Source organism: Catharus ustulatus, chromosome 33 (genome assembly GCF_009819885.2).
Source record: "Catharus ustulatus isolate bCatUst1 chromosome 33, bCatUst1.pri.v2, whole genome shotgun sequence".
NCBI classification, from domain to species: domain Eukaryota; kingdom Metazoa; phylum Chordata; class Aves; order Passeriformes; family Turdidae; genus Catharus; species Catharus ustulatus.
In genome coordinates, this window is record NC_046253.1 from 411,535 (window position 1) to 436,212 (window position 24,678).

A 24,678-nucleotide genomic window follows, 5' to 3' on the forward strand; every position below is an offset into this window, starting at 1 on the left:
TCCTCATCCCTTTTTTTCCCTCTTCCTTTTTTTCCCTCTTCCTTTTTTTCCTCTTCCTTTTTTTCCTCTTCCTTTTTTTCCTCTTCCTTTTTTTCCTCTTCCTTTTTTCCTCTTCCTTTTTTTCTCTTCCTTTTTTCCCTCTTCCTTTTTCCTGTTCCTGTTTTCCTCATCCCTTTTTTCCCAATTTCTTTTTCCCCATTCTTTTTTCCCATTCCTTTTTTTCCTGTTCCTTTTTTCCCCATCCCCATTTCCCCCATTCTTTTTTCCCCCATTCTTTTTCCCCCATTCTTTTTTCCCCTGTTCCTTTTTTCCTTGTTCCTTTTTTCCTTGTTCCTTTTTTCCTTGTTCCTTTTTTCCTTGTTCCTTTTTCCTTGTTCCTTTTTTCCTTGTTCCTTTTTTTTCCTTGTTCCTTTTTTTTTCCTCTTCCTTTTTTTTTCCTCTTCCTTTTTTTTTCCTCTTCCTTTTTTTTTCCTCTTCCTTTTTTTTTCCTCTTCCTTTTTTTTCCTATCCCTTTTTTCCCCATTCCCTTTTTCCCCCATTTCCTTTTCCCCTTTCCCTTTTCCCCCAGTTCAATCCTCACTTCAGAACTCCCCCCTGGCCTAGGCCAGCCCCAATTTTGGCGTTTTTCCCCCCAGGAATCTTCCACTGCTACAGGAGTACGCCAGCTGAAGGAGAGGCGGGATCAGACGTGTCCCTGAGCGAGCTGGGCTTCCAGACCGACCTGCGCGTCTACCTGCACCTGCGGCAGACCTGGCTGGCCTTCAGTGAGCGCCTTTAGGCTGGGCTTTAGGGTGGGCTTTAGGGTGGGATTTAGGGTTTAGGCTGGGATTTAGGGTGGGATTTAGGGTTTAGAATGGGATTTAGGCTGGGATTTAGGGTTTAGGCTGGGATTTAGGGTGGGATTTAGGCTGGGCTTCCAGACCGACCTGCGCATCTACCTGCACCTGCGGCAGACCTGGCTGGCCTTCAGTGAGCGGCTTTAGGCTGGGCTTTAGGCTGGGCTTTAGGGTTTAGGATGGAGTTTAGGATGGGATTTAGGGTTTAGCATGGGATTTAGGGTTTAGGCTGGGCTACAGGCTGGGATTTAGGATGGGGTTTAGGATTTAGGATGGAATTTAAGATGGGGTGTGGGATTTAGGATGGGGTGTGGGATTTAGGATGGCGTTTAAGATGGGATTTAGGAAGGGGTGTGGGCTTTAGGCTGGGTTTTAGGGTGGCCTTGAGCAGGTGCAGGTGGCCCTGACCTTGCCCTGGGCTCCCTCCCTCCCAGTGATCATCCTGTGCGTGCTGGAGCTGCTCATCGTCCTGCTGCTCATCTTCCTGCGCAAGAGGATCCTCATCGCCATCGCGCTCATCAAGGAGCCAGCAGGTCTGGGGCTAGGCTGGGCCTAACTGGGGCTAGGCTGGGTTTAAATGGGGTTATACTGGGTTTAAATGGGGTGATACTGGGGTTTGACTGGGGTTTGGCTGGGGTTTAACTTGGGTTTTACCAGGGTTTAACTTGGGTTTTACCGGGGTTTAACTGCAGTTTTACCAGGGTTTAACCTGGATTTAACTGGGTTTTACCAGGGTTTAACCTGGATTTAACTGAGGTTTTATCAGGATTTAACCTGGCTTTAACTGGGGTTTTACCAGGATTTAACCTGGGTTTAACTGAGGTTTTACCGGGGTTTAACCAGGTTTAACTGAGGTTTTACCAGGATTTAACCCAGGTTTAACCGGGATTTTACCAGGGTTTAACCTGCATTTAAATGAGGTTTTACCAGGAGTTAACCTGGGTTTAACTGGGATTTTACCAGGGCTTAACTGGGGTTTTACCAGGGTTTAACCGGGATTTTACCAGGGTTTAACCCAGGTTTAGCCCAGGTTTAACTGGGGTTTTACCAGGATTTAATCTGGGTTTAACTGGGGTTTTACCAGGGTTTAGCTGCAGTTGTACCAGGGTTTAACCCATGTTTAACCGGGGTTTTACCAAGGTTTAACTGTGGTTTTACATGGTTTAAGCCGGGTTTAAGCCAGGTTTAACTGTCTCCTCGCAGGGCCGTCGGTCACGTCATGTCGTCGCTGCTGTTCCCCCTGTGCACCTTCTTCCTGCTGTGCCTCTGCATCGCCTACTGGGCCAGCACTGCTGTGTATCCTTCCTCTTCCCCTTCCCCTTCCTCTTCCTCTTCCTCTTCCCCTCATTCCAGTTCCCCCCAGGCACAGACACCCAAAATCTCTGAGTTTAACCCAAAACACAGCCCTGGAGGAGCAGCAGCAGGAGCTTGGGCAGAGTGGAGCAGGCTCAGCTTTGGGTTCAGGCTCAGCTTTGGGTTCAGGCTCAGCTTTGGGTTCAAGCTGAACTTTGGGTTCAGGCTCGGCTTGGGTTCAGGCTCGGATTTGTGTTCACGCTCAGCATTGGGTTCAGGCTCGGCTTTAGGTTGAGGTTCAGCTTTGGGTTCAAGCTGAACTTTGGGTTCAGGCTCAGCTTTGGGTTCAAGCTGAACTTTGGGTTCAGGCTCAGCTTTGGGTTCAGGCTCAGCTTTGGGTTCAGGCTCAGCTTTGGGTTCAAGCTGAACTTTGGGTTCAAGCTGAACTTTGGGTTCAGGCTCAGCTTTGGATTCAGGCTCAGCTTTGGGTTCACGCTCAGCGTTGGGTTCAGACTCAGCTTTGGGTTGAGGTTCAGCTTTGGATTCAGGCTCGGCTTTGGGTTCAAGCTGAACTTTGGTTCAGGCTCGGCTTTGGGTTCAGACTCAGCCTTGGGTTTAGGCTCAGCTTTGGGTTCAGGCTCAGCTTTGTGTTTAAACCTTTCCTTGACGGAGCTGCAGCTTCCTGTCCACCTCCAACGAGGCCGTGTACAAGGTGTTCAACGAGTCCGCGTGTCCCTTCTCCGGGCACACCTGCAAGCCCGAGGTGAGCTCAGAGCTGCTCACAGGTCCTGTCAGAATCAATCAGAACTCTCACAGGTCCTGTCAGGATCAGAACTCAGAGCTGCTCACAGGTCCTGTCAGAATCAGAACCTCAGATCTCAAAACCTGTCACAGGTCCTGTTAGAATCAGAGCCTGTCAGAATCAGAACCTCAGAACTCAGAGCTGCTCACAGGTCCTGTCAGAATCAGAACCTCAGATCTCAGAACCTGTCACAGGTCTGTTAGAATCAGAGCCTGTCAGAATCAGAACCTCAGAACTCAGAACCTCTCACAGGTCCTGTCAGAACTGAGAAACTCAGAACTGCTCAGAAGTCCTGTCAGAATTAGAAACTCAGAATCTCTCACAGGTCCTGTCAGAATCAGAATTCAGAACCTCTCTGAGGTCCTGTCAGAACCCAGAACCTGTCACAGGTCCTGTCAGAATCAATTAGAACCTCTCAAAGGTCCTGTCAGAATCAGAACCTGTCAGAATCAGAATCTCAGAACACCACTCACAGGTCCTATCAGAATCAGAATCTCTCACAGGTCCTGTCAGAACTGAGAAACCCAGAACTCAGAACTGCTCAGAGATTCTGTCAGAATCAGAACCTCAGAACTACTCACAGGTCCTGTCAGAATCAATCAGAATCTCTCACAGGTCCTGTCAGAACTCAGAACCTGTCAGAACTCAGACCTCAGAACCTGTTAGAATCAGAACCGCTCAGAGTCCTGTCAGAATTAGAACCTCAGAACCTCTCACAGGTCCTGTCAGAATCAGAACTCAGAATCTCTCTGAGGTCCTGTCAGAACTCAGAATCGCTCACAGGTCCTGTCAGAATCAGAATCGCTCACAGGTCCTATCAGAATCAGAACCTGTCACAGGTCCTGTCAGAACTCAGAACCTCAGAGATCCTGTCAGAATCAGAACCTCTCACAGGTCCTATCAGAACTCAGAATTGCTCACAGGTCCTGTCAGAATCAGAACCTGTCAGAACTCAGAACCTCAGAGGTCCTGTCAGAATCAGAACCTCTCACAGGTCCTGTCAGAATCAATGAGACCCACTCACAGGTCCTGTCAGAACTCAGAACCTCTCCGAGGTCCTGTCAGAATCAGAACCTCTCACAGTCCTGTCAGAATCAGAACCTGTCAGAACTCAGAACCTCAGAGGTCCTGTCAGAATCAGAAACTCAGAACTCAGAACCTCTCACAGGTCCTGTCAGAATCAGAACCTCTCACAGGCCCTGTCAGAATCAGAACCTGTCAGAACTCAGAACCTCTCCAAGGTCCTGGCAGAACTCAGAACCTCTCACAGGTCCTGTCAGAATCAGAATCAGAACCTGTCACAGGTCCTGTCAGAATCAATGAGACCCACTCACAGGTCCTGTCAGAACTCAGAACCTCTCACAGGCCCTGTCAGAATCAGAAACTCAGAACTCAGAACCTCTCACAGGTCCTGTCAGAATCAGAACCTGTCACAGGTCCTGTCAGAATCCAGAACCTGTCAGAACTAGAACCTCTGAGGTCCTGTCAGAATCAGAACCTCTCACAGGTCCTGTCAGAATCAATCAGACCCACTCACAGGTCCTGTCAGAATCAGAACCTCTCACAGGTCCTGTCAGAACCAGAACCTCTCACAGGCCCTATCAGAACCCAGAACTCAGAGCTGACACCCCAGCCTCACCCCTGACCGGTCCTGCCCCGTGTCCCCCGCAGACCTTCAACACCAGCAACGTCACCAAGCAGTGCCGGACGCGCAGTGCCTGTTCGCCTTCTACGGCGGCGAGACCGCCTACCACAAATACCTCATCGTGCTGCAGTTCTTCAACGTCTTCATGTTCTTCTGGCTGGCCAACTTCGTCATCGCCCTGGGCCAGGTGACGCTGGCCGGCGCCTTCGCCTCCTACTACTGGGCCTTCAAGAAGCCGGACGACATGCCGGCCTTCCCGCTCTTCTCGGCCTTCGGCCGCGCGCTGCGGTGCGTCCGTCCGTCCCCGCGGGAGCGCGGCGGCTGCGGGGCTCGGGGCCTTTCTAACGGGGCTGCTCCGTCCCCAGGTACCACACGGGCTCGCTGGCCTTCGGCTCGCTGGTGCTGGCCATCGTGCAGGTGATCAGGGTCATCCTGGAGTACCTGGATCACCGGCTCAAGGGTACGGGGTGGGGATGGGATGGAGATGGGAGTGGGTTGGGATGGGAATGGGATGGGGAGTGGGGTTGGGATGGGGATGGGAATGGGGTTGGGATGGAGATGGGAGTGGGGTTGGATGGGATGTGAGTGGGAGTGGGATGGGAATGGGGTTGGGATGGGGATGGGATGGAGATGGGAATGGGGTTGGGATGGGCATGGGAGTGGGGTTGGGATGGGATGGGGTTGGGATGGAGATGGGAGTGGGGTTGGGATGGGTTGGGATGGGAGTGGGATGGGGATGTGAGTGGGATGGGGATAGGGATGGTATGGGGATGGGAATGGGGTTGGGATGGGATGGGGATGGGAATGGGGTTGGGATGGGAATGGGATGGGAATGGGGTTGTGAGTGGGGTTGTGATGGGGATGGGGTTGGGATGGAATGGGGAGTGGGATGGGAGTGGGAGTGAGATGGGGTTGGGATGGGAATGGGGAGTGGGATGGAGATGGGATGGGATTGGATGGAGATGGGAATGGGGTTGGGAGTGGGATGGGGAGTGGGAATGGGGTTGGATGGGAATGGGGTTGTGAGTGGGGTTGGGATGGGGATGGGATGGGAATGGGGTTGGGATGGGGATGGGATGGGAGTGGGAATGGAGATGGGAGTGGGGTTGGGATGGGAATGGGGTTGGGATGGAGATGGGAGTGGGGTTGGGATGGGGATGGGATGGGAGTGGGGTTGGAGTGGGATGTGAGTGGGAGTGATGGGATGGGGTTTGGGATGGGATGTGAGTGGGATGGGGTTGGGATGGGGTGTGAGTGGGGTTTGGGATGGGATGTGAGTGGGAGTGGGATGGGAATGGGGATGTGAGTGAAGTTGGGATGGGAATGGGAGTGGGATGGGATAGCTGCAAGGCCCTGTCCACCCCAAACCATTCTGGCCAGTGTTTTCCTGGGGCAGGAGCCAAAATCCGTGCCAGGGAATTCTGTGCCCTACAATTGGGAAATGTCAGCAGCGGGTGGGGGCGTTGGAAGAGCACTCAGTGGGCTGAGAGCAGGACTTGGGTGGGGAATTGTGACAACAAAGTCACAGCAGTGACCTGAGAGTGGCTGCTGGAAGATCCAGCCCCTCTGGGTGCTGACCCTCTCCCTGCGCCCTCCAGCCGCCGAGAACAAGTTTGCCAAATTCCTGCTGAGCTGCCTCAAGTGCTGCTTCTGGTGCCTGGAAAAATTCATCAAGTTCCTCAACAGGAACGCCTACATCATGGTGAGAGTCGCCCAAAGCAGCCTGGGAGGGCTGGGGGTGCCGTGGGGCAGCTCGGGGCTTTTTCTGGGAATTGGGAACGCGGAGCTTTGGAAGGAAAGGAAAAGGAAAAGGAAAAGGAAAGGAAAGGAAAGGAAAGGAAAGGAAAGGAAAGGAAAGGAAAGGAAAGGAAAGGAAAGGAAAGGAAAGGAAAGGGAAAGGAAAGGAGGAAAGGGAAAGGAAAGGAGGAAAGGGAAAGGAAAGGAAAGGAAGAAAGAGAAAGGAAAGGGAAAGGAAAGGAGGAAAGAGAAAGGAAAGGGAAAGGAAAGGAGGAAAGGGAAAGGAAAGAAGGAAAGGGAAAGGAAAGGGAAAGGAAAGGAAAAGGAAAGGAGGAAAGGGAAAGGAAAGGAGGAAAGGGAAAGGAAAGGAAAGGAGGAAAGAGAAAGGAAAGGAAAGGGAAAGGAGTAAAGAGAAGGGAAAGGAAAGGGAAAGGAAAGGAGGAAAGGGAAAGGAAAGAAGGAAAGGGAAAGGAAAGGAGGAAAGAGAAAGGAAAGGGAAAGGAAAGGAAAGGAGGAAAGAGAAAGGAAAGGAAAGGGAAAGGAAAGGGAAAGGAAAGGAGGAAAGGGAAAGGAAAGGAAAGGAGGAAAGAGAAAGGAAAGGAAAGGGAAAGGAAAGGGAAAGGAAAGGAGGAAAGGAAAGGAGGAAAGGGAAAGGAAAGGAAAAGGAAAGAAAGAAGGAAAGGGAAAGGGAAAGGAAAGGAGGAAAGGGAAAGGAAAGGAAAGAAAGAAGGAAAGGGAAAGGAAAGGAAAGGAGGAAAGGGAAAGGAAAGGAGGAAAGGGAAAGGAAAGGAAAGAAGGAAAGGGAAAGGAAAGGAAAGAAGGAAAGAGAAAGGAAAGGAAAGGAAAGGAAAGGAAAGGAAAGGAAAGGAAAGGAAACTTTGACCTCAGCCACATCCACTGGATTTGGTGGGTCCCTGTGTGGGTGGGGATGTTCAGCTCTGACCCAGCAGTGGGTGGGTGAGATCCCTCTCCAGGGTGGCTTTGCACAGCCCCGTTTCTCTCCCCTCTGCCCCAGATCGCCATCTACGGCACCAACTTCTGCACCTCGGCCCGGAACGCGTTCTTCCTGCTGATGAGGAACATCATCAGGTGAGATCCTGCAGGAGCCACCTCTGCCACGTGTCCCTGTGCAGGCTGCTCATCCTGTCCTTTCTGCAGGGTGGCCGTGCTGGATAAAGTCACAGATTTCCTCTTCTTCCTCGGGAAGCTCCTCATCGTGGGAAGCGTGGGTAAGCGCGGCCTTCTGGAAGTTTCTCCTGGGTGCAGCTGCTCCTTTCCGAGGTTTCCCACCTCGCCCACCCTTATCCATCCCTTCCTCTCGCAGGAATCCTCGCCTTCTTCTTCTTCACCCACCGGATAAAAGCTGGTGGAGGACACGGCGCCGTCGCTGAATTATTACTGGGTGCCGATTCTGGTGAGCTGTGCCCTCTCATTTCGGGGTGATTTTAGGAGAAATCCCCCACAGCAGCCCCTCCCCACGGCCAGTGCCTCAAGGGCTCCTTTGTTGGAGCGTTTTGTGGTCTCTGCTGCAATGAGCCCTTTGTCGGTCGCTGCTGGCGCCGCGCCCGCCCTGCGCTGCCCGCTTTGGCCTCCCTCCAGCGGTGCCTGAGGCCTTTTGTCCCCACTCTGCCGCCCCGAACAGTCCTGCCCTGTTCACTTCTCCTCCTTCCCCTGGGGAATGTGGGATTCAGCGTTTCCTCCTCCTGCTGCTGCTGCTGGAGCTCCAGCTCTGTGCTGGTCGCGGCGTCAGCGCGTTGCTCCCTTGCAGACGGTGATCGTGGGCTCCTACCTCATCGCCCACGGCTTCTTCAGCGTGTACGGCATGTGCGTGGACACCTTGTTCCTTTGCTTCTGTGAGTACCAGAATCTGGGAGATTCCCTCCTCCCACACCCCACAGTGTCCAGTTTGAGGCTTTGTTCCCAATCTGGGGTCCCTCCGTGTGCTTCGCTCCTGCTTTTTCCTCTTCTGACTCCTCACCTGCTGCTCCAGCAGAGACCCGCTCCTGTCCGTGCGCTCCTGCATCTCTCCCTCTGTTTTGGTGCTTTGGGCTCGGTGGAATTAACCACAACTAACCTCAATTTCCCTTTTTCTCCTTCTTTTCCACCCCTCCCGTATCTCTGACCGCACATTCTCCATCCTCCACCTCCGCCCTGTCTCTCTCCTCCGCCGCTTTTCGCTCTTCCCCTTCACGGCCGCTTCTCTCGGGGGGCTGCAAACAAAAGGTGAAGATCTGGAGAGAAACGATGGATCTCCGGAGAGGCCTTACTACATGTCCCCCGAGCTCAGCGAGATCCTGCTCAAGGGCCACCTCGAGCCTTCCAAAAGCGCCGATAGCCAAGGCTAGGGCGCGGCGCCGGGCGGGCCCGCGGAGCCCGGCCGCGACTCCGGCGGCCCCTGGAAATCCTTCGAGGGTGGTGGGTGCTGACCCTCGGCGCTCTGGTGCTGTCTGATCCGCCTTGCTGCCCCAAAATCCGCGTGCGCTGCATCGAGAGAGCCCGGCTGGAGTCGGTCGGGGGGTCCCGGCGAGGCGCGCGGCGCCTGGAGAGCGTCGCGGTTTGGAGCAGAGATTCTTTGCTCCTGTGGCCTGGAGGGGCTTTGTGGGATGGCCTCAGTGGGTTCTGCCACCCCAAACTGATCTCTGGGTGTTGCCTCTGTGTCTGCTTCGGACAGGAGCAGCCAAACTTTCCTTGTCCTTTCCTCAGCCCTTTCCTTGCAGTTTCCTCACTCTGTCTCTATGCAAACCACAACGTTTTGAAGGATTCCAGGCGAGTTTTGCAGAGTTTTGGCTTCACTTTGCTGCTTTAGCCCAGCTTGTCCCTGTCCCCCGTCCCAGCCGTCGGGGCAGGAGCCGTCACCGGTGGCCATCAGGACTCAGAGAGTTGGGAGGGTTGGGATCTCTCCTCCAAACAGCCCAGAAATGATGAAGATTTAACAAAACAGCTCTTGTGGCTCAGCCAGAGCCTCCCAGGACACGGCCGTGGTGTGGACGCTCCCATTCCCATCCCAGCAGGATCCAAATCCTTCTCCAAACACCCCCTGGGCATTGCCAGCCCTGGGCTTTGCGGCTTTGTTTGCTTCTGGGGTGTTTGTTTTTCCATGGCCGTGTCAGGAATGAGGGGAATGGCTGGGAAGAGCCCAGGGGTCCCTCCTGCCCTTGGCTCTGTCCAGCTTTATCCCCTGAGAAACAAAACACCCAAATTTTTCAAAAACACGCGAATAATTCCAAACACCGAATTCCAAACACCCGAAATTCCAAACACCAAATTCCAAACACCCGAAATTCCAAACACCCAAAATTCCAAACACCCGAATTCCAAACACACGAATTCCAAACACCCGAATTCCAAACACTCGAAATTCCAAACACCCGAATTCCAAACACCCAAATTCCAAACACCCAAATTCCAAACACCAAATTCCAAACACCGAATTCCAAACACCCAAAATTCCAAACACCCAAATTTCCAAACACCAAATTCCAAACACCCGAAATTCCAAACACAAATTCCAAACACCCGAATTCCAAACACCCAAATTCCAAACACCCGAATTCCAAACACTCAAAATTCCAAACACCCGAAATTCCAAACACCCAAATTTCAAACACTCGAATTCCAAACACCCAAATTTTCCAACACCCAATTTCCAAACACCCAAATTCCAAACACTCAAAATTCCAAACACCCAAATTCCAAACACTGAATTCCCAAACACCGAAATTCCAAACACGAAATTCCAAACACCCAAATTCCAACACCCGAAATTCCAAACACCCAAATTTCCAAACACCCAAAATTCCAAACACCGAATTTCCTCTCGATCCCCGCGGGTTTTGCCGTGTCTGAGGCAGAAAACGATTCCATGCTGACCCCAGAGACTTTTCTCAATCTGGGGAATCTCAGGAGCCTCCCTCACACCAACCCCGTGCCTGCCCCCCGCCGCGGCGCCGGGGCTTTCTCGTTGCAGTGGAGGACCTGGAGCGCAACGACGGCTCGGCGGAGAAGCCGTACTTCATGTCTCAGAACCTGAGGAAGCTGCTCAGGAAATCCAACAAAGGGCAGCCCGAGGCCTAGGGCGCCCATGCCGCGCGCGCGGACCTTGGACCACCCGCTCCTCCTCCCTCGCGGCCGGAGGGGTCGGTGAAACGCGGACTTGTCGACGACTCGGCCTTAAATCTTCGCTCTGGGTTTGTCACCGCAGGGCTCTGTGCCAGTGCCACCCTTGGGTGTGACCCCCTCCTCATTCCTGGGGGTCAGCCACTCCAAAACTGTGCTTGATCCCAGTCTTACCTTCTGAGCTCGGCCTTTCCTCGGGGTTTGGGCGCGGAGCCGGGAGGTTCAGGCAGCTCCTCGCGGGGTGTTCTCATTGTGGTGCCCCCCAAACTCTGAATTAAGGGTGTTTATTCCTGCTGGAATCATTTCCCATCCCTTGCTGCCCTTTGTTGACACTGACAGCCCTGTTCTGGGCCCTAATTAATTAATTTTGTAGGAATAAGCTAATCAGTGCTGAAGGTGGAGGGGAACCAGGATCACGAGCAGAATTTGGGGCTCGAGGCTCTGCCCGGTTCTTGCACCTCTTGAGGAGCTGCAGCTCCACAGATTCATAAAAAATCTGCATTTTGTCCCCAAAATCTGTCAGTTCAGGGCAAAACCTTCCCCAGTTCTTCACCTGTTTTGGGACAGAGCTTGGGGAGGGGGCCTGGGGGGGTTTTGGGTTCATTCCAGGTGATTTTAGCAGCCAAACCTCCCGCCAGGAGGAGAGAAAGGGATTTGTTTTCTGAGCTGGAAAGGGGTTAATTAACTCTAAAATATAATTAACTCAGCTAAAATGTAACAGAATTAACCCTCAGACCCTGTGCAGCTGGGCTTTTTTGGAGGGCTCAATTATTAAAAAAAGCTTTTCTTTAAATCCTTTTTCAATTAAAAACAATTCCCCAAAGTTGGGGGTCCCACCTGCCCCCTCCCCTGGCTCAGAGAATTTGAATTGATCCCTTTGGCTGCTTTTTATCCCCATTTCCCTGTCCCTTTTAGGTTTTGTTTCATCCAGGGGATGTTTCTGTGAAATTATCCAGTGCTTTGGGGGCTTTTGTATATTTTGCTTTTCCAGGATGTTTTCAGTTATGGTTTTTTTTGGAGCTTTCCCAGTGATTTTTTTGGGGGTTTTGGTTTCTTTTGGCACTACCAGGCAGAGCTTCCGTAGCTGGAATCAAATTCTGTAATTTCTCTAATTCAAAAAAAAAAAAAAAGAAAAAAATTTATCCCTAATTTTCCTTTTCCCCCCACCTCGTTTTTCAGTGCAGCTGATCAGTGGGCAGAGGAGTGGAAGGGAAAATTGAAGCCTAAAAAAAAATAATGAAGGAATAGAAAAGTGAAGGGAAAGATAGAAAAAATGAAGGGAAAGGTAAAAAAAAAAAAAAAAAGCTAAAATTGTTACAGAAAATGTCAAATGAAGCTAAAAAGAGGCAAATCCTCCCAGATTGAGATAAGTGGGAATAATTCAGGGAATAATTCCAGCACGTGTTCCTGATGCTGGGTCTGGATTATTCAGATTTCCTCCTCCCTGTGCAGGTTTCAGGGTGGTTTTGGTTTTATTTCTGCTCAGAATTCCCTCTCACTCCTCGATTTTCAGCTGTTTTCCTCCTAAATCCTGACCCTTTGGGTGTGGGTTTATTTGCTTAAAAGGCAAAAAACAAAACCCAGCAGGAATTTGGAAGGCTGGAAGGAAAAATGGTGAAAGAGGGAAGAAATTTGGGAAAATGTGTATGGGGAAGCCGGGCAGGCTCGGCTGCCTCCCAGCCACAGGATTTGAGTAGAATTAAGGATTTTTTATTCCAAAGAAGCTTTTTAGGGGGTGAAAGTTGACTGGGATGGGGAGCAGTGAGGGAATATTCCTGTAAATTAGATTTTTTTTTTTTTGTGAAAACTCAGAGTGAGGGAAATTGGGGTCTGGAAAAGCTTCACTCCAAGACTGGGTTCCTTCTTCAAAGGCAGAGCTCCGTGTTCAAGGCATTAAATACAGAATTTAGAAATAACGGCGCTTTTTTCCCTGCCTAGAAATGTGGCTTCTATCCCTACAAACCAGATTGTCCCGCGAGCAAAGAGAACAACCCCAAATAATTAACAAAAAAAAAAAGCTAAAACCCGCCGGAGCTGGTGTTTTACCGGGAAAATTCTCATTTTTTGTGTGTTTTGAGGCATTAATGGTTCTGTGGAGCTCCGGGTTCTCCGCGGGTGCCGTCAGCTCGTGACCAACAATAAAAAAGTGCCTGTTTGGACCTGGTTCTGTTTGATTTTTCCCTGGGATTACCCCAAAAAATCCATTTCAGGGGGTGTCACTGATTTTTGGGGGAGTTTTGGATGAATCTGGGCAAAGGGGATTTAAGGAGCAAAGTGCTCACCTGTTTAATGTGGTTTTCCCGGTCAGCAAAAGCAGAAGGTGTTTTTGTGGTTAAATGCCTCCAAAAGTGCATCTCTGAGGTTGTTCCCCTCAAAAATTCAATGTTTCTGAGGTCAAGCCAATGAAAAATTTGCATTTTGAGGTCAAAACCCCTTCAGAAAAGGTGGTTTTGAGGACAAACCCCCTCAAAAAGAGGCGGTTTTGAGGGCGACACCCTCCAAAAAGGTGATTTTGAGGTTGCTGCCCTCGTGTAAAGGCGATTTTCACACCAAACCCCTCCAGAAAAGGCACTCTGAGGTCAAACCTTTTCATTCCTTGTCAGAGAAGGATGTTGGCGGTGGAATCCCGGCGGGGCTCGGGTGCTGCGGGGGCTCTTTCGGACGCGTCCCCTCATGGATCCTCTCCGGCCATCGCTCCCCTCACGGGCTCCCCTCACGGGCTCCCCTCAGCCCGCGCCCCCCCCGGCCCGTTCCCGCCACCGCTCTCGAGCCCGCCCCCTCCGCACCACCCTCCCCCATTGGTTCTACCCCTTGTCAATCACCTCCTCCCAGCCCACCCCATTGGTCCGCGCCCGCCCCCACGCCGCTTATCCCCGCCACCAGGCCCGTCCTCCTCTTCTCCCCGCCTCCTGTCCATCACCCTCCCTCCACCCTCTGCGATTCGCTCTCCCCGCTGTCCGTCACTCTCCCTCCGCGCCCTCCCATTGGCCCGCGCCCTCCGCGCTCCCCTAGGCCCCGCCTCCCCCGGCGCGCGCGCGCCCCCCGCCGGCGGCGGCCCCGCCCCCGCCGCAGTCCCGGCGCCGCCGCTCCGGCCCCCGCTCCGGCCCCCGCTCCGGCCCCGCCGCGGCCGCTCCGGCCCCGCTCCGGCCCTTCCCGGGCCCCGCCGGCCGGGCCGGGCCGGGCCGCCCCAGCGAGGCACCGCCGGCAACCTCCCGGTAGGAGCCATGTCCACGCCGCGCGGTTGTGGGGGAAGCCACGCCGAGCCAGCCGGGCCGAGCCGGGCCGGGCCGGGCGGGGCGGTGCCGGGGCGGGAGGAGCCGGTGTGAGGTGGGGGGTGCTGAGGCGTGGAGGGGGGGGGTTGGCGGCGGGACGCGGTGACCCGGCCCCCCCCCGTGTTCCCCTCCCTCCCGCCCTGCCCATTGTGTGCAGACAAAATGGCGGCGGTGAGTGAGGGGACGGTGGGGGGGGGGCGGCCGGGTCCCCTCATGGATCCCCCTCAGGATTGCCCGCAGGGCCGGGGGGGATCGAGCCGGTACCGGAGGAACGCGGATACAGCTCGGGGCTGCCTCTTGCTCCCCTCGGTTCGGGCCGGCGCCGCTTTGTTCGCGCCGCGTTTGCAAATGGCGGCAGCGCCCGGCGGCCCCCGCGCCCCCTCCTCACCCTCACGCCCCCTCCTCACCCTCACGCCCCCTCCTCGCTTTCCCCCGCTGTGGGGACGGGGATGGGGGCTCCGAGCGGGGCTGGAGTCCTTCCCTGATCCCTGGGTGTGATGTTTGGGGGGGCATCATGGGCGATGTGCGATCTTCCCCCTATGAGGGGCTTGAAGCGCCTTTTCCCCTCCTCAGCGAGATAATCCTATTTTTTGGGGGGGATTTTAGCCCTTCTCCCTGCTCAGCACCACGATCCCGCTCTCCCTCTGCTCGGTTTTTTCCCGGCCTCCCTCCTTACTCCCTCAAATTTCCCGTTATCCGTGTCCGCTCGGATTCTGGAGGGTTTAGAGGAACCCAAATCCATCATTCCCTTCCTTTTGTTACCCCCTTTTCTCCGGGATTTCCACTGGAATCCGCACCCCCCGATCTTCCCGCATTTCTCCCTGTGCTGTCCTGGCTCCTCATCTGTTAAAACACAGAAAAATCCACCAATTCTCCCTTAAAACCTCGAAACCCAAGCGTGGCTTCACGTTTAGGGCCGAAATTCCATCCTTTTATATCCCATGGTTGTTTTTCCCTCCGTCCTCCCAAAAACGCCTTTGGGAGAGTCCCTCCTTCCCTTGGGAGGCCCGACAGGAGCGCGGGGAAGTTCGCTGAATTCCTGCTGGAACCAGGTGAAAATTCAGAGCTTTGTCCTAATAAGGACCGTGTCAGGACTGAGCTTCTGCTTTAAACCCAATCTCAATTTTTTTCTGCACAAAAAGACACAAATCTGGTGGTGCTGCAGCGTCAGCTCCCAGATTTCTCCCTCCAAAAATCCCAAAAGAGGGATAATAGAATGGCAGGGTGGGATTTCAACCCTTTCCTTACCCGGTTTGGAAGAAATTGAGGAGATTTTAAGGAAAATAACGGGGCTGGAGCAGGAGATGCCATGTGGCTCCTTGGGAATGATTCTCCCCGCTCAGCCGGCGCCGGTCAGGGGTTTAATTACAATTAAATCCAGATTTATGGCGCTGTTAAGTCATGCTGTGAATGAACTGGCAGGGTTGGAATCAGAGGGAATTGTGTGTACTGTAGAGCAGCTTGAGGGAATGAGTTTTGCTGGTTTTTATCCTGAAAATGTGAGATTCCAGTGGGAAATGCATGGAAAGGAGGGAAAATGCCTCAAAGTGGAGCTCTGGGCTGGAATGACCAGGGGGGATTTGCAGGTTTGGTGGCAGGAGGAAGTGGAGGAAGAGCATTGTGATCTTCCTCATCCTCACAGGGATGATCTTCCTCCTCCTCAGGCTTTTCCAGGAGAGTTTTTCCTTGCAGTTACCGCTCAGGGGAAATCAGGATTTGAATTAATTAATTTTATTGAGTTAATGACAGGCTGGAGCAGGTGCTGATCCTTCCCATCCCTATGGGATGGAACAAAAAGCAGGAATTTGGTGTTTCTTGGGCTGAATCTGTTGAATTCCAGGAGTTTGGAGCTGTTTGCTCCTGGCAAACCCAGGGAAGAAATTCTGGGCTGGGGTGGCTTTGGGGCTGTGCCATGGATTTGGGGTGCAGGGGGAAGAGGGCTCTTCCCTCCTTTAATTAATTAATTTATTTATTAATTGTCCCACTGTGGAGAGGGGAGTTCTGTGTGCTTTGGAAAACTCATTTTGGGGGAAAAATCTGTTGGGAATGAAAGGGAATAAAGCTCAGTGCTCCAGTGTGCAGAGGGGAGTTCTGTGTGCTTTGGAAAAATCATTTTATGGAAAACCTGTTGGGAATGAAAGGGATAAAACTCTGTGCTCCAGTGTGGAGAGGGGAGCTCTGTCTGCTTTGGAAAAATAATTTTATGGGAAAAAACCTGTTGGAAATGATAAAGTTCTGTGCTCCAGTGTGGAGAGGGGAATTCTGTGTGCTTTGGAAAAGTCATTTGGGGGAAAACCTGTTGGGAATGAAAGGGAATAAAGCTCAGTGCTCCAGTGTGGAGAGGGGAATTCTGTCTACTTTGGAAAAGTCATTTTGGGGGAAAACCTGTTGGAAATGATAAAGTTCTGTGCTCCAGTGTGGAGAGGGGAGCTCTATGTGCTTTGGAAAAATCATTTTGGGGGAAAAATCTGTTGGGAATGAAAGGGAATAAAGCTCTGTGCTCCAGTGTGGAGAGGGGAGCTCTATGTGCTTTGGAAAAATAATTTTATGGGAAAAACCTGTTGGGAATGAAGGGGAGCAAAGCTCAGTGCTCCAGTGTGGAGAGGGGAGTTCTGTGTGCTTTGGAAAAATAATTTTATGGGAAAACTTGTTGGGAATGAAAAAGTTCTGTGCTCCAGTGTGGAGAGGGGAGTTCTGTGTGCTTTGGAAAAATCATTTTTGGGGAAAAATCTGTTGGGAATGAAAGGGAATAAAGCTCTGTGCTCCAGTGTGGAGAGGGGAGCTCTGTGTGCTTTGGAAAATAATTTTGGGGGAAAAAATCTGTTGGAAATGAAAGGGAATAAAAATAAAGCTCTGTGCTCCAGTGTGGAGAGGGGAGCTCTGTGTGCTTTGGAAAGGTCATTTTGGGGGAAAACCTGTTGGGAATGAAAGGGAATAAAGCTCTGTCACTCATAGGGGATATAAATCCTGGGGAGCACAAAGCTGAGCTCAGCCTAACGAGCTGGGAATCTCTAATTGCTGTTCCTCCCTCCAACCTCACCCTCTCTCTGTCCCTCCCAGCTCCCCGCACGCCGCGGCGCCGCGACCCTCCAGCGACCGGGCAAATCCAAATAAACACCTCAGCACCGTTTCAGGCGGGCAGCAGAACACAAAAATGGTAAGGGAAGGTTGAAATCCTTTTGGGATGAACACCCCCCATCCCAACATTCCCTAAATTTTCCTTCACCTCCCCCCCTGCAGCGCCCGATGCGGATCTTTGTGAACGACGACCGGCACGTGATGGCCAAGCACTCGGCCGTGTACCCCACGCAGGAGGAGCTGGAGGCCGTGCAGAACATGGTGTCCCACACCGAGCGCGCGCTCAAAGCCGTCTCCGACTGGATCGACGAGCAGGAGAAGGTCAGCGGGGAGCAGCCCGAGGCTGAGTCCATGGAGACGGCGCCCGACGACGACAGCAAGGAGGGAGGGTGAGGAGAGAGCTCTGGGAATTTCTTTAGGTCCTAAAAAATGTGGTGGGAAGTTGTGTTCTCAAAGGTGGGGTTGGGGTGGCTGCTCCATGTGATCTGACCCCTAAAATTTCCTTGGATTCAAAAATCCTGGTGGAAAAGTTGTGTTCCCAAACTGGGAGTCACCCAGGGGTGACTGTTCTGTGTGATCCTACTCTGAAAATTTCTTTAGATCCTAAAAAACCTGGTGGGAAAGTTGTGTTTCCAAAGATAGGGTTGGGGTGGCTGTTCTGTGTGGTCCCACCTCTAAAATTTCCTTAGATCCTAAAAAACCTGGTGGAAAAGTTGTGTTCTCAAATTGGGAGTTAACCAAGGCTGTTCCTTGTGATCCCACCCCTAAAATTTCCTTAGATCCCAAAAAACATGGTGGAAAAGTTGTGTTCTCAAATTGGGAGTTAACCAAGGCTGTTCTGTGTGATCCCACCTCTAAAATTTCCTTAGATCCCAAAAAACCTGGTGGCAAAGTTGTGTTCTCAAACTGGGAGTCACCCAGGGGTGGCTGTTCTGTGTGATCCTACTCTGAAAATTTCCTTAGATCCTAAAAACCTGGTGGGAAAGTTGTGTTGCCAAAGGTAGGGTTGAGGTGGCTGTTCCTTGTGATTCCACCCCTAAAACTTCTTTAGATCCTAAAAAACCTGGTGGCAAAGTTGTGTTCTCAAATTGGGAGTTAACCAATGCTGTTCTGTGTGATCCCACCCCTAAAATTTCCTTAGATCCCAAAAAACCTGGTGGGGAAGTTGTGTTCCCAAAGGTAGGGTTGGGGTGGCTGTTCCATGTGATCCACACCCCTAAAATTTCCTTAGATCCCAAAAAACCTGGTGGAAAAGTTGTGTTCTCAAAGGTGGGGTTGGGGTGGCTGTTCTGTGTGATCCCACCTCTAAAATTTCCTTAGATCCTAAAAAGCTGGTGGAAAAGTTGTGTTCCCAAACTGGGAGTCACCCAGGGCAGGGTTGGGGTGACTGTTCTGTGTGATCCCATCCCTAAAATTTCCTTAGATCCAAAAATCCTACTGAAAAGTTGTGTTCCCAACCTGGGAGTTAACCAAGGCAGGGCTGGGGTGGCTCCTCCATGTCATCCCACCCCTAAAATTTCTTTAGATCCCAAAAATCCTGCTGGCTACTGGTGGCAAAGTTGTGTTCTCAAACTGGGAGTCACCCAGGGCAGGACTGGGGTGACTGTTCTGTGTGATCCCACCCTTAAAATTTCCTTAGATCCTAAAAAGCCTTGTGGGAAAGTTGTGTTCCCAAAGGTAGGGTTGGGTTGGCTGTTCCTTGTGGTCCCACCTCTAAAATTTCCTTAGATCCTAAAAAACCTGGTGGAAAAGTTGTGTTCTCAAATTGAGAGTTAACCAAGGCTGTTCTGTGTGATCCCACCTCTAAAATTTCCTTAGATCCCAAAAAACCTGGTGGGGAAGTTGTGTTCCCAAAGGTAGGGTTGGGGTGGCTGTTCCTTGTGATCCGACCCCTAAAACTTCTTTATATCCTAAAAAACCTGGTGGGAAAGTTGTGTTCTCAAACTGGGAGTCACCCAGGGGTGGCTGTTCTGTGTGATCCTACTCTGAAAATTTCCTTAGATCCTAAAAAACCTGGTGGGAAAGTTGTGTTGCCAAAGGTAGGGTTGAGGTGGCTGTTCCTTGTGATTCCACCCCTAAAACTTCTTTAGATCCTAAAAAAACTGGTGGGAAAGTTGTGTTCCCAAAGGTAGGGTTGGGGTGGCTGTTCTGTGTGGTCCCACCTCTAAAATTTCCTTAGATCCTAAAAAACCTGGTGGAAAAAGTTGTGTTCTCAAATTGGGAGTTAACCAAGGCTGTTCTGTGTGATCCCACCTCTAAAATTTCCTTAGATCCAAAAATCCTGGTGGCAAAGCTGTGTTCCCAAACTGGGAGTTAACCAGAGAAGGGCTGGGGTGTCTGCTCCATGTGATCCAACCCCTAAAACTTCTTTAGATCCAAAAATCCTGGTAGAAAAATTGTGTTCCCAAACTGGAGTCCCCCAGGGCAGGGCTGGGGTGACTCCCCCATCTCCATCCCACCATCCTGCCCCCATCCCTGTTTGCCCAGGGATCAGCTGGGGCTGCTCCCCCAGTTCCATCCCTCCATCCTGCCCCCATCCCTGTTTCCCCAGGGATCAGACCATGGGGCTGGGGTGATTCCCTCAGCTCCATCCCACCATCCTGCCCCATCCCTGTTTCCCCAGGGATCAGACCATGGGGCTGAGGTGCCTCCCCCATCTCCATCCCACCATCCTGCCCCCATCCCTGTTTCCCCAGGGATCAGACCATGGGGCTGGGGTGACTCCCCCATCTCCATCCTGCCCCATCCCTGTTTCCCCAGGGGTCAGACCATGGGGCTGGGGTGATTCCCTCAGCTCCATCCCACCATCCTGCCCCATCCCTGTTTCCCCAGGGATCAGAAGGCCGCGGAGCAGCTGACGAGGACCCTGCGGGGCGTGATGCGCGTGGGGCTGGTGGCCAAAGGGCTCCTGCTCAAGGGGGACCTGGACCTGGAGCTGGTCCTGCTGTGCAAGGACAAACCCACGGCCAAGCTCCTGGAGAAAGTGGCCGACAACCTGGGAGTGCAGCTGGCGGTGAGCCGGGGAAATTCCCTCTGGGATGGTTCTGTGCCAAAAGATGAGACCTGGAAAAGTGGTGGCTTTTTTTTGGAATGGTTTGGGACTGTGGAGCTCGTCCTGTTCATGGGCAGGGACTGCTCCAAACCTTGTCCAACCTGGCCTTGAGCACCCTCAGGGATCCAGGGGCAGCCACAGCTCCTCTGGGAATTCCATCCCAGCCCCTCCCTGCCCTCACAGGCAGGAATTCCTTCCCAAATCCCAAATTCCAGGGTGTGTCCTGCCTCTCCATCCCTCATCCCAGTCCCTCTCCACCTCTCCTGGAGCTCCTTTAGATACTGGAAGGACTCCCTAGAACCTTCCTTGCTCCAGAAGAACACCCCCATCTCTCCCAACCTACCTCCAGAGCAGAGAGATTACAAAACCAGGCAAAATTTTAGCTTGGAAGTGGCTTCCAAACCCCCCTTCCCCCCCAACCCATGTCCCCCCCACCGCTGCAGGCCATCACCGAGGACAAGTACGAGATCATCCAGTCGGTGGCGGATGCCGCCATCGTCATCAAGAACACCAAGGAGCCCCCTCTGAGCCTGACCATCCACCTGACGTCCCCCGTGGTCAGGGAGGAGCTGGAGAAGCAACTGGCCGGAGGTACGGCCGGCCCAGGCCCGGCAGCCCGCGGCTACCGAGCAAGGAAAGTGCTCTTCAGCTTCAACTTCAGCTTCAACCCAGCTCAGCTGGCCAAACCCAACCCAAAATTCCTTCCTGTGCCGGCCCCGCCGCCGTCCCGGCGTTGGTTTATCCGGAGCGAGCTTGCGAAGCTGAGGAGCACCTTCCACACGGGATTTTGCTCTGTTTAATTTGGTTTTTTTTTTAATTTCTTTTTTTTTTGTTGTTCCTTAAGTATTATTATTTTTATCCTTTCTTTTGGTTCCACTTGGGCCTTCGGTTCACTAATTCATCATCTTGTGTTCCTCGTGGTTCGTCCCTGGCCATGTCAGTGCAGTGACATGAAAACACAAACCAGATTTATTTAAGAAACCCAAAAAAAAAAAACAAACCACCAAAACCAAACCAAAAACCCTTCTCCAAGGCTTCCTGTCCGAGGAGTTGCATGTCCATGAACCGGGATGTTCCGGGATGTTCCCCGGTGTGTGTTGCAGCAGGACGCCGGGCGCTCTCGCAGCTCAGAATTCCGCAGAGCGATGCAGAGTTTTGGATAAAGTTAGCTCCTCCAAATTGCCTTTGGAAGCTGCTGGCTGCGCTCCGCCGTCGCCGCGGGCTCCGTAGGGCCGGCGCTTCCCGCTGCGCACTAGCCTTATCTAAAACCCTGATCTCCAGCCGTTTTTGGGGCGACTTCAGGCCTTCCCTCAGTTTTGCTGCAGCACAAACCGGGCACTTCTTTGTGCTCTTGATTGTTGATCTCTGGTGTTGATCTCTGATCTCCGAGCCTTCTAGTTTGTCGATTTTAGGGACGCTGGACCTTTGACCAACAGGACGTTCTCTGTCGCGGGCCGGGGCCGGGGCAGCCATCCTTCCGGGCCGAGGCGTCCCTGGATCCTCTCCGAGCCTGGCCCTCCCCTCCTCCTCCTCCCCAGCCCCTGCTCTAGGTGGAGCTGGGCTTTCACCCCCCTCAAATTTCCCCGTCTTCGGCCTCGCCGCCGCCTCTCCACCCAGCCATCCATCCATCCATCCATCCATCCATCCATCCACCTCCAGGATTTATTTCTGAGCTCCTCCTGCTCCTCCCAACACACACCCAGCCCATCCCTCTATGGGAATCCAGGCGAGGCCGCAACCCCTTCCCTCCCGCTCCCAAACATCCCAGCAGGATTTTTCTGGGAGCCTCAGCTGCCCGTTAGGATGGTGCCTCATCCTCCTCGGCCCGACAGAAGCCCCTTGGTCAAACCGTGCCTTGTCTTCTTATTCCATCCACGACTAGAAACGCTCTCAGTCACCGACTCCCCGGACGTTCTGGACAGGCAGAAATGCCTTGCTGCCTTGGCGTCTCTGCGCCACGCCAAGTGGTTCCAGGTTTGCATTTTGTTCTTATATTTATCTTTAAAGTAGAAACATTGGTAAACTTCTTTTAAGGGGCTGAGTGATTTTGGAGTTGGAGTTTCGAAGCGGCCGCCGGCCGCTCGGAGGTTGCCGGACTGTGGGCGCTGGAGTGACTCAGGAGCCTTGGTATGGAGCAGCCACGGAGCTGCTGCTGCTGCTGCTTTGTGTGAGGAGTGACGTCCCCTTGGTCAGCACCTTGGCCAAGACCTTGGCTAGGACCTTGGGCAACCCCTTGGCTAAGTCCTTGGCCAACCAACCCCTTGGTCAAGACCTTGGCTGAGACCTTGGCCAATCCCTTGGCTAAGTCCTTGGCCAACCAACACCTTGGCCAACTCCTTGGTCAAGACCTTGGCTAAGACCTTGGTCAACACCTTGGCCAACCCCTTGGTCAACACCTTGGCTAAGACCTTGGCCAACCCCTTGGCTAAGTCCTTGGCCAACCAACACCTTGGCCAACCCCTTGGTCAACCCCTTGGCTAAGACCTTGGTCAACACCTTGGCCAACCCTGTGGTCAACACCTTGGCTAAAACCTTGGTCAACACCTTGGCCAACCCCTTGGTCAAGACCTTGGCTAAGTCCTTGGCCAACCAACCCCTTGGCTGAGACCTTGGCCAGTCAAGACCTTGACTAACAACTTGGCTAAGACTTTGGCCAACCCCTTGGCTGAGACCTTGACCAACCTCTTGGCTAAGATCTTGGCCAGTCAAGACCTTGGCCAACAACTTGGCTAAGACTTTGGCCAACCCCTTGGCTGAGACCTTGACCAACCTCTTGGCTAAGACCTTGGCCAGTCAAGACCTTGGCCAACAACTTGGCTAAGGCCTTGACCAACCAACTCCTTGGCCAAGGCCTTGACTGATCTCTTGGCTAAGACTTTGACCAACCAACGCCTTGGCTAGGAGCTTGGCTAAGACCTTGGCCAACCCCTTGGCTGAGGCCTTGACCAACCAACCCCTTGGCTGAGGCCTTGGCTGACCCCTTGGCTGACCTCTTGGCTAAGGCCTTGACTGACCTCTTGGCTAAGACCTTGACCAACCAACCCCTTGGCTGAGGCCTTGACCAACCCCTTGGCCAAGACTTTGGCCAACCCCTTGACCAACCAACCCCTTGGCCAAGGCCTTGGCCGCGCCTTCGGCCAGGAGCCGGGCTGACGCTTTGGCCGAGCCCGGCCGAGCTCCGCGCTCCGGGCCCAGGCTCCGGCCATGCCCCGGGCCTGGCGGCGGCGGCGCGGGCGGGCGCTCGGTGAAGCCGCTCTGTGGTTTTGGTTCCACTTGCAGGCCAGGGCCAACGGGCTGAAGTCGTGCGTCATCGTCATCCGCGTGCTGCGCGACCTGTGCACGCGCGTCCCCACCTGGGCGCCGCTGCGAGGATGGGTAAAACCTCCCCTACTCCCTCCTGCCCTTCCCACCCAGCCCTGGGGGATTCTGGGATTCCAATCCAACCTTCCTGGTGCTCCTGGGTTCAGTGGTTGTCAGGGCTTGTGTGTTAATTGTCACTGTTAATTGGTGATTGTTATCTACTCACCCTGAGCGGCTTTATCGGTGAGCTGCTCAGGTTGGTGCTGAGGTGGGTTAGCAGTGATCAGCTCACCTCACCTGGAGTTTGATTGAATCAATCATTATTAGTATCAAACTGTTTTATCAGTTATCAGCTCACCTGGAGCTGTTTTATCAGTTATTGAATCACTTATTATCAATAGCAGATTGTTTTATCACTTATCAGCTCACCTGGAGCTGTTTTATCAATTATTGAATCAGTCATTATCAGTAGCAAACTGTTTTATCAGTTATCAAACTACATCATTATCAATAGCAAAGTGTTTTATCAGTTATCAAACCACATTATTATTAACATCAAAGTGTTTTATCAGTTATCAAACCTCATTATCAATATCAAACTGTTTTATCAGTTATCAGCTCACCTGGAGCTGTTTTATCAATTATTGAATCAATCATTATCAGTAGCAAACAGTTTTATCAGTTATCAAACTACATCGTTGTCAATATCAAAGTGTTTTATCAGTTATCAAACCTCATTATTAATATCAAACTGTTTTATCAGTTATCAGCTCACCTGGAGTTGTTTTATCAGTTGTTGAATCAGTCATTATCAATAGCAAACTGTTTTATCAGTTATCAGCTCACCTGGAGCTGTTTTATCAATTATTGAATTAATCATTATCAATAGCAAATTGTTTTATCAGTTATCAAACTACATCATTATCAATAGCAAAGTGTTTTATGAGTTATCAAACCACATTATCAATATCAAACTGTTTTATCAGTTATCAAACTACATCAGTATCAAACTGTTTTATCAGTTATCAGCTCACCTCACCTGGAGTTGTTTTATCAATTATTGAATCAGTCATTATCAATAGCAAACTCTTTTATCAAACTACATCATTATCAAACTGTTTTATCAGTTATCAGCTCATCTGGAGTTGTTTTATCAATTATTGAATCACTCATTATCACTATCAAACTGTTTTATCAGTTATCAAACCACATAATTATCAAATTGTTTTATCAGTTATCAAACTACATCATTATCACTATCAATTTATTTTATCAGTCATCAACCACATCATTATTATCAAACTGTTTTATCAGTTACCAAACCACATTATTAATATCAAATTGTTTTATCAGTTATCAAACCAGGTTATTAATATCAAATTGTTTTATCAGTTATCAAACCAGATTATTGATATAAAATTGTTTTATCAGTTACCAAACCACATCATTATGAAATTGTTTTATCAGTTATCAAACCACATCATTATCAATATCAAACTGTTTTATCAGTTATCAACCACATCATTATCAAGTTGTTTTATGAATTA

At 51.8% G+C, this 24,678-nt stretch overlaps 2 protein-coding genes across 5 annotated transcripts in view; both read left to right on the forward strand.

Moving 5' to 3' along the window:
* SLC44A2 (solute carrier family 44 member 2) overlaps positions 1-9,093 on the forward strand; it is a 22,956-nt gene extending 13,863 nt beyond the window's left edge. The window contains 14 exon segments of the mRNA XM_033083677.1: positions 636-764; positions 1,271-1,367; positions 2,037-2,132; positions 2,808-2,892; positions 4,603-4,633; positions 4,636-4,864; positions 4,942-5,036; positions 6,175-6,278; positions 7,329-7,402; positions 7,472-7,542; positions 7,638-7,672; positions 7,674-7,727; positions 8,082-8,166; positions 8,537-9,093. Of these exon segments, the coding sequence (XP_032939568.1) occupies positions 636-764; positions 1,271-1,367; positions 2,037-2,132; positions 2,808-2,892; positions 4,603-4,633; positions 4,636-4,864; positions 4,942-5,036; positions 6,175-6,278; positions 7,329-7,402; positions 7,472-7,542; positions 7,638-7,672; positions 7,674-7,727; positions 8,082-8,166; positions 8,537-8,658 (1,307 nt within the window). The 3' untranslated portion in view covers positions 8,659-9,093.
* Positions 9,094-13,616: 4,523 nt separating this feature from the next.
* ILF3 (interleukin enhancer binding factor 3) overlaps positions 13,617-24,678 on the forward strand; it is a 38,467-nt gene continuing 27,405 nt past the window's right edge. For 3 of the 4 annotated variants that reach the window (XM_033083777.1, XM_033083780.1, XM_033083779.1), the window contains exons 1-7: positions 13,838-13,872; positions 16,762-16,858; positions 16,942-17,168; positions 19,612-19,792; positions 20,275-20,422; positions 21,714-21,805; positions 23,111-23,206. In XM_033083777.1, the coding sequence (XP_032939668.1) occupies positions 16,856-16,858; positions 16,942-17,168; positions 19,612-19,792; positions 20,275-20,422; positions 21,714-21,805; positions 23,111-23,206 (747 nt within the window). In that variant the 5' untranslated portion in view covers positions 13,838-13,872; positions 16,762-16,855. Of the gene's footprint in view, positions 13,645-13,837; positions 13,873-16,761; positions 16,859-16,941; positions 17,169-19,611; positions 19,793-20,274; positions 20,423-21,713; positions 21,806-23,110; positions 23,207-24,678 lie in introns of those variants that run through there. The other variant, XM_033083778.1, reaches the window with a different exon arrangement.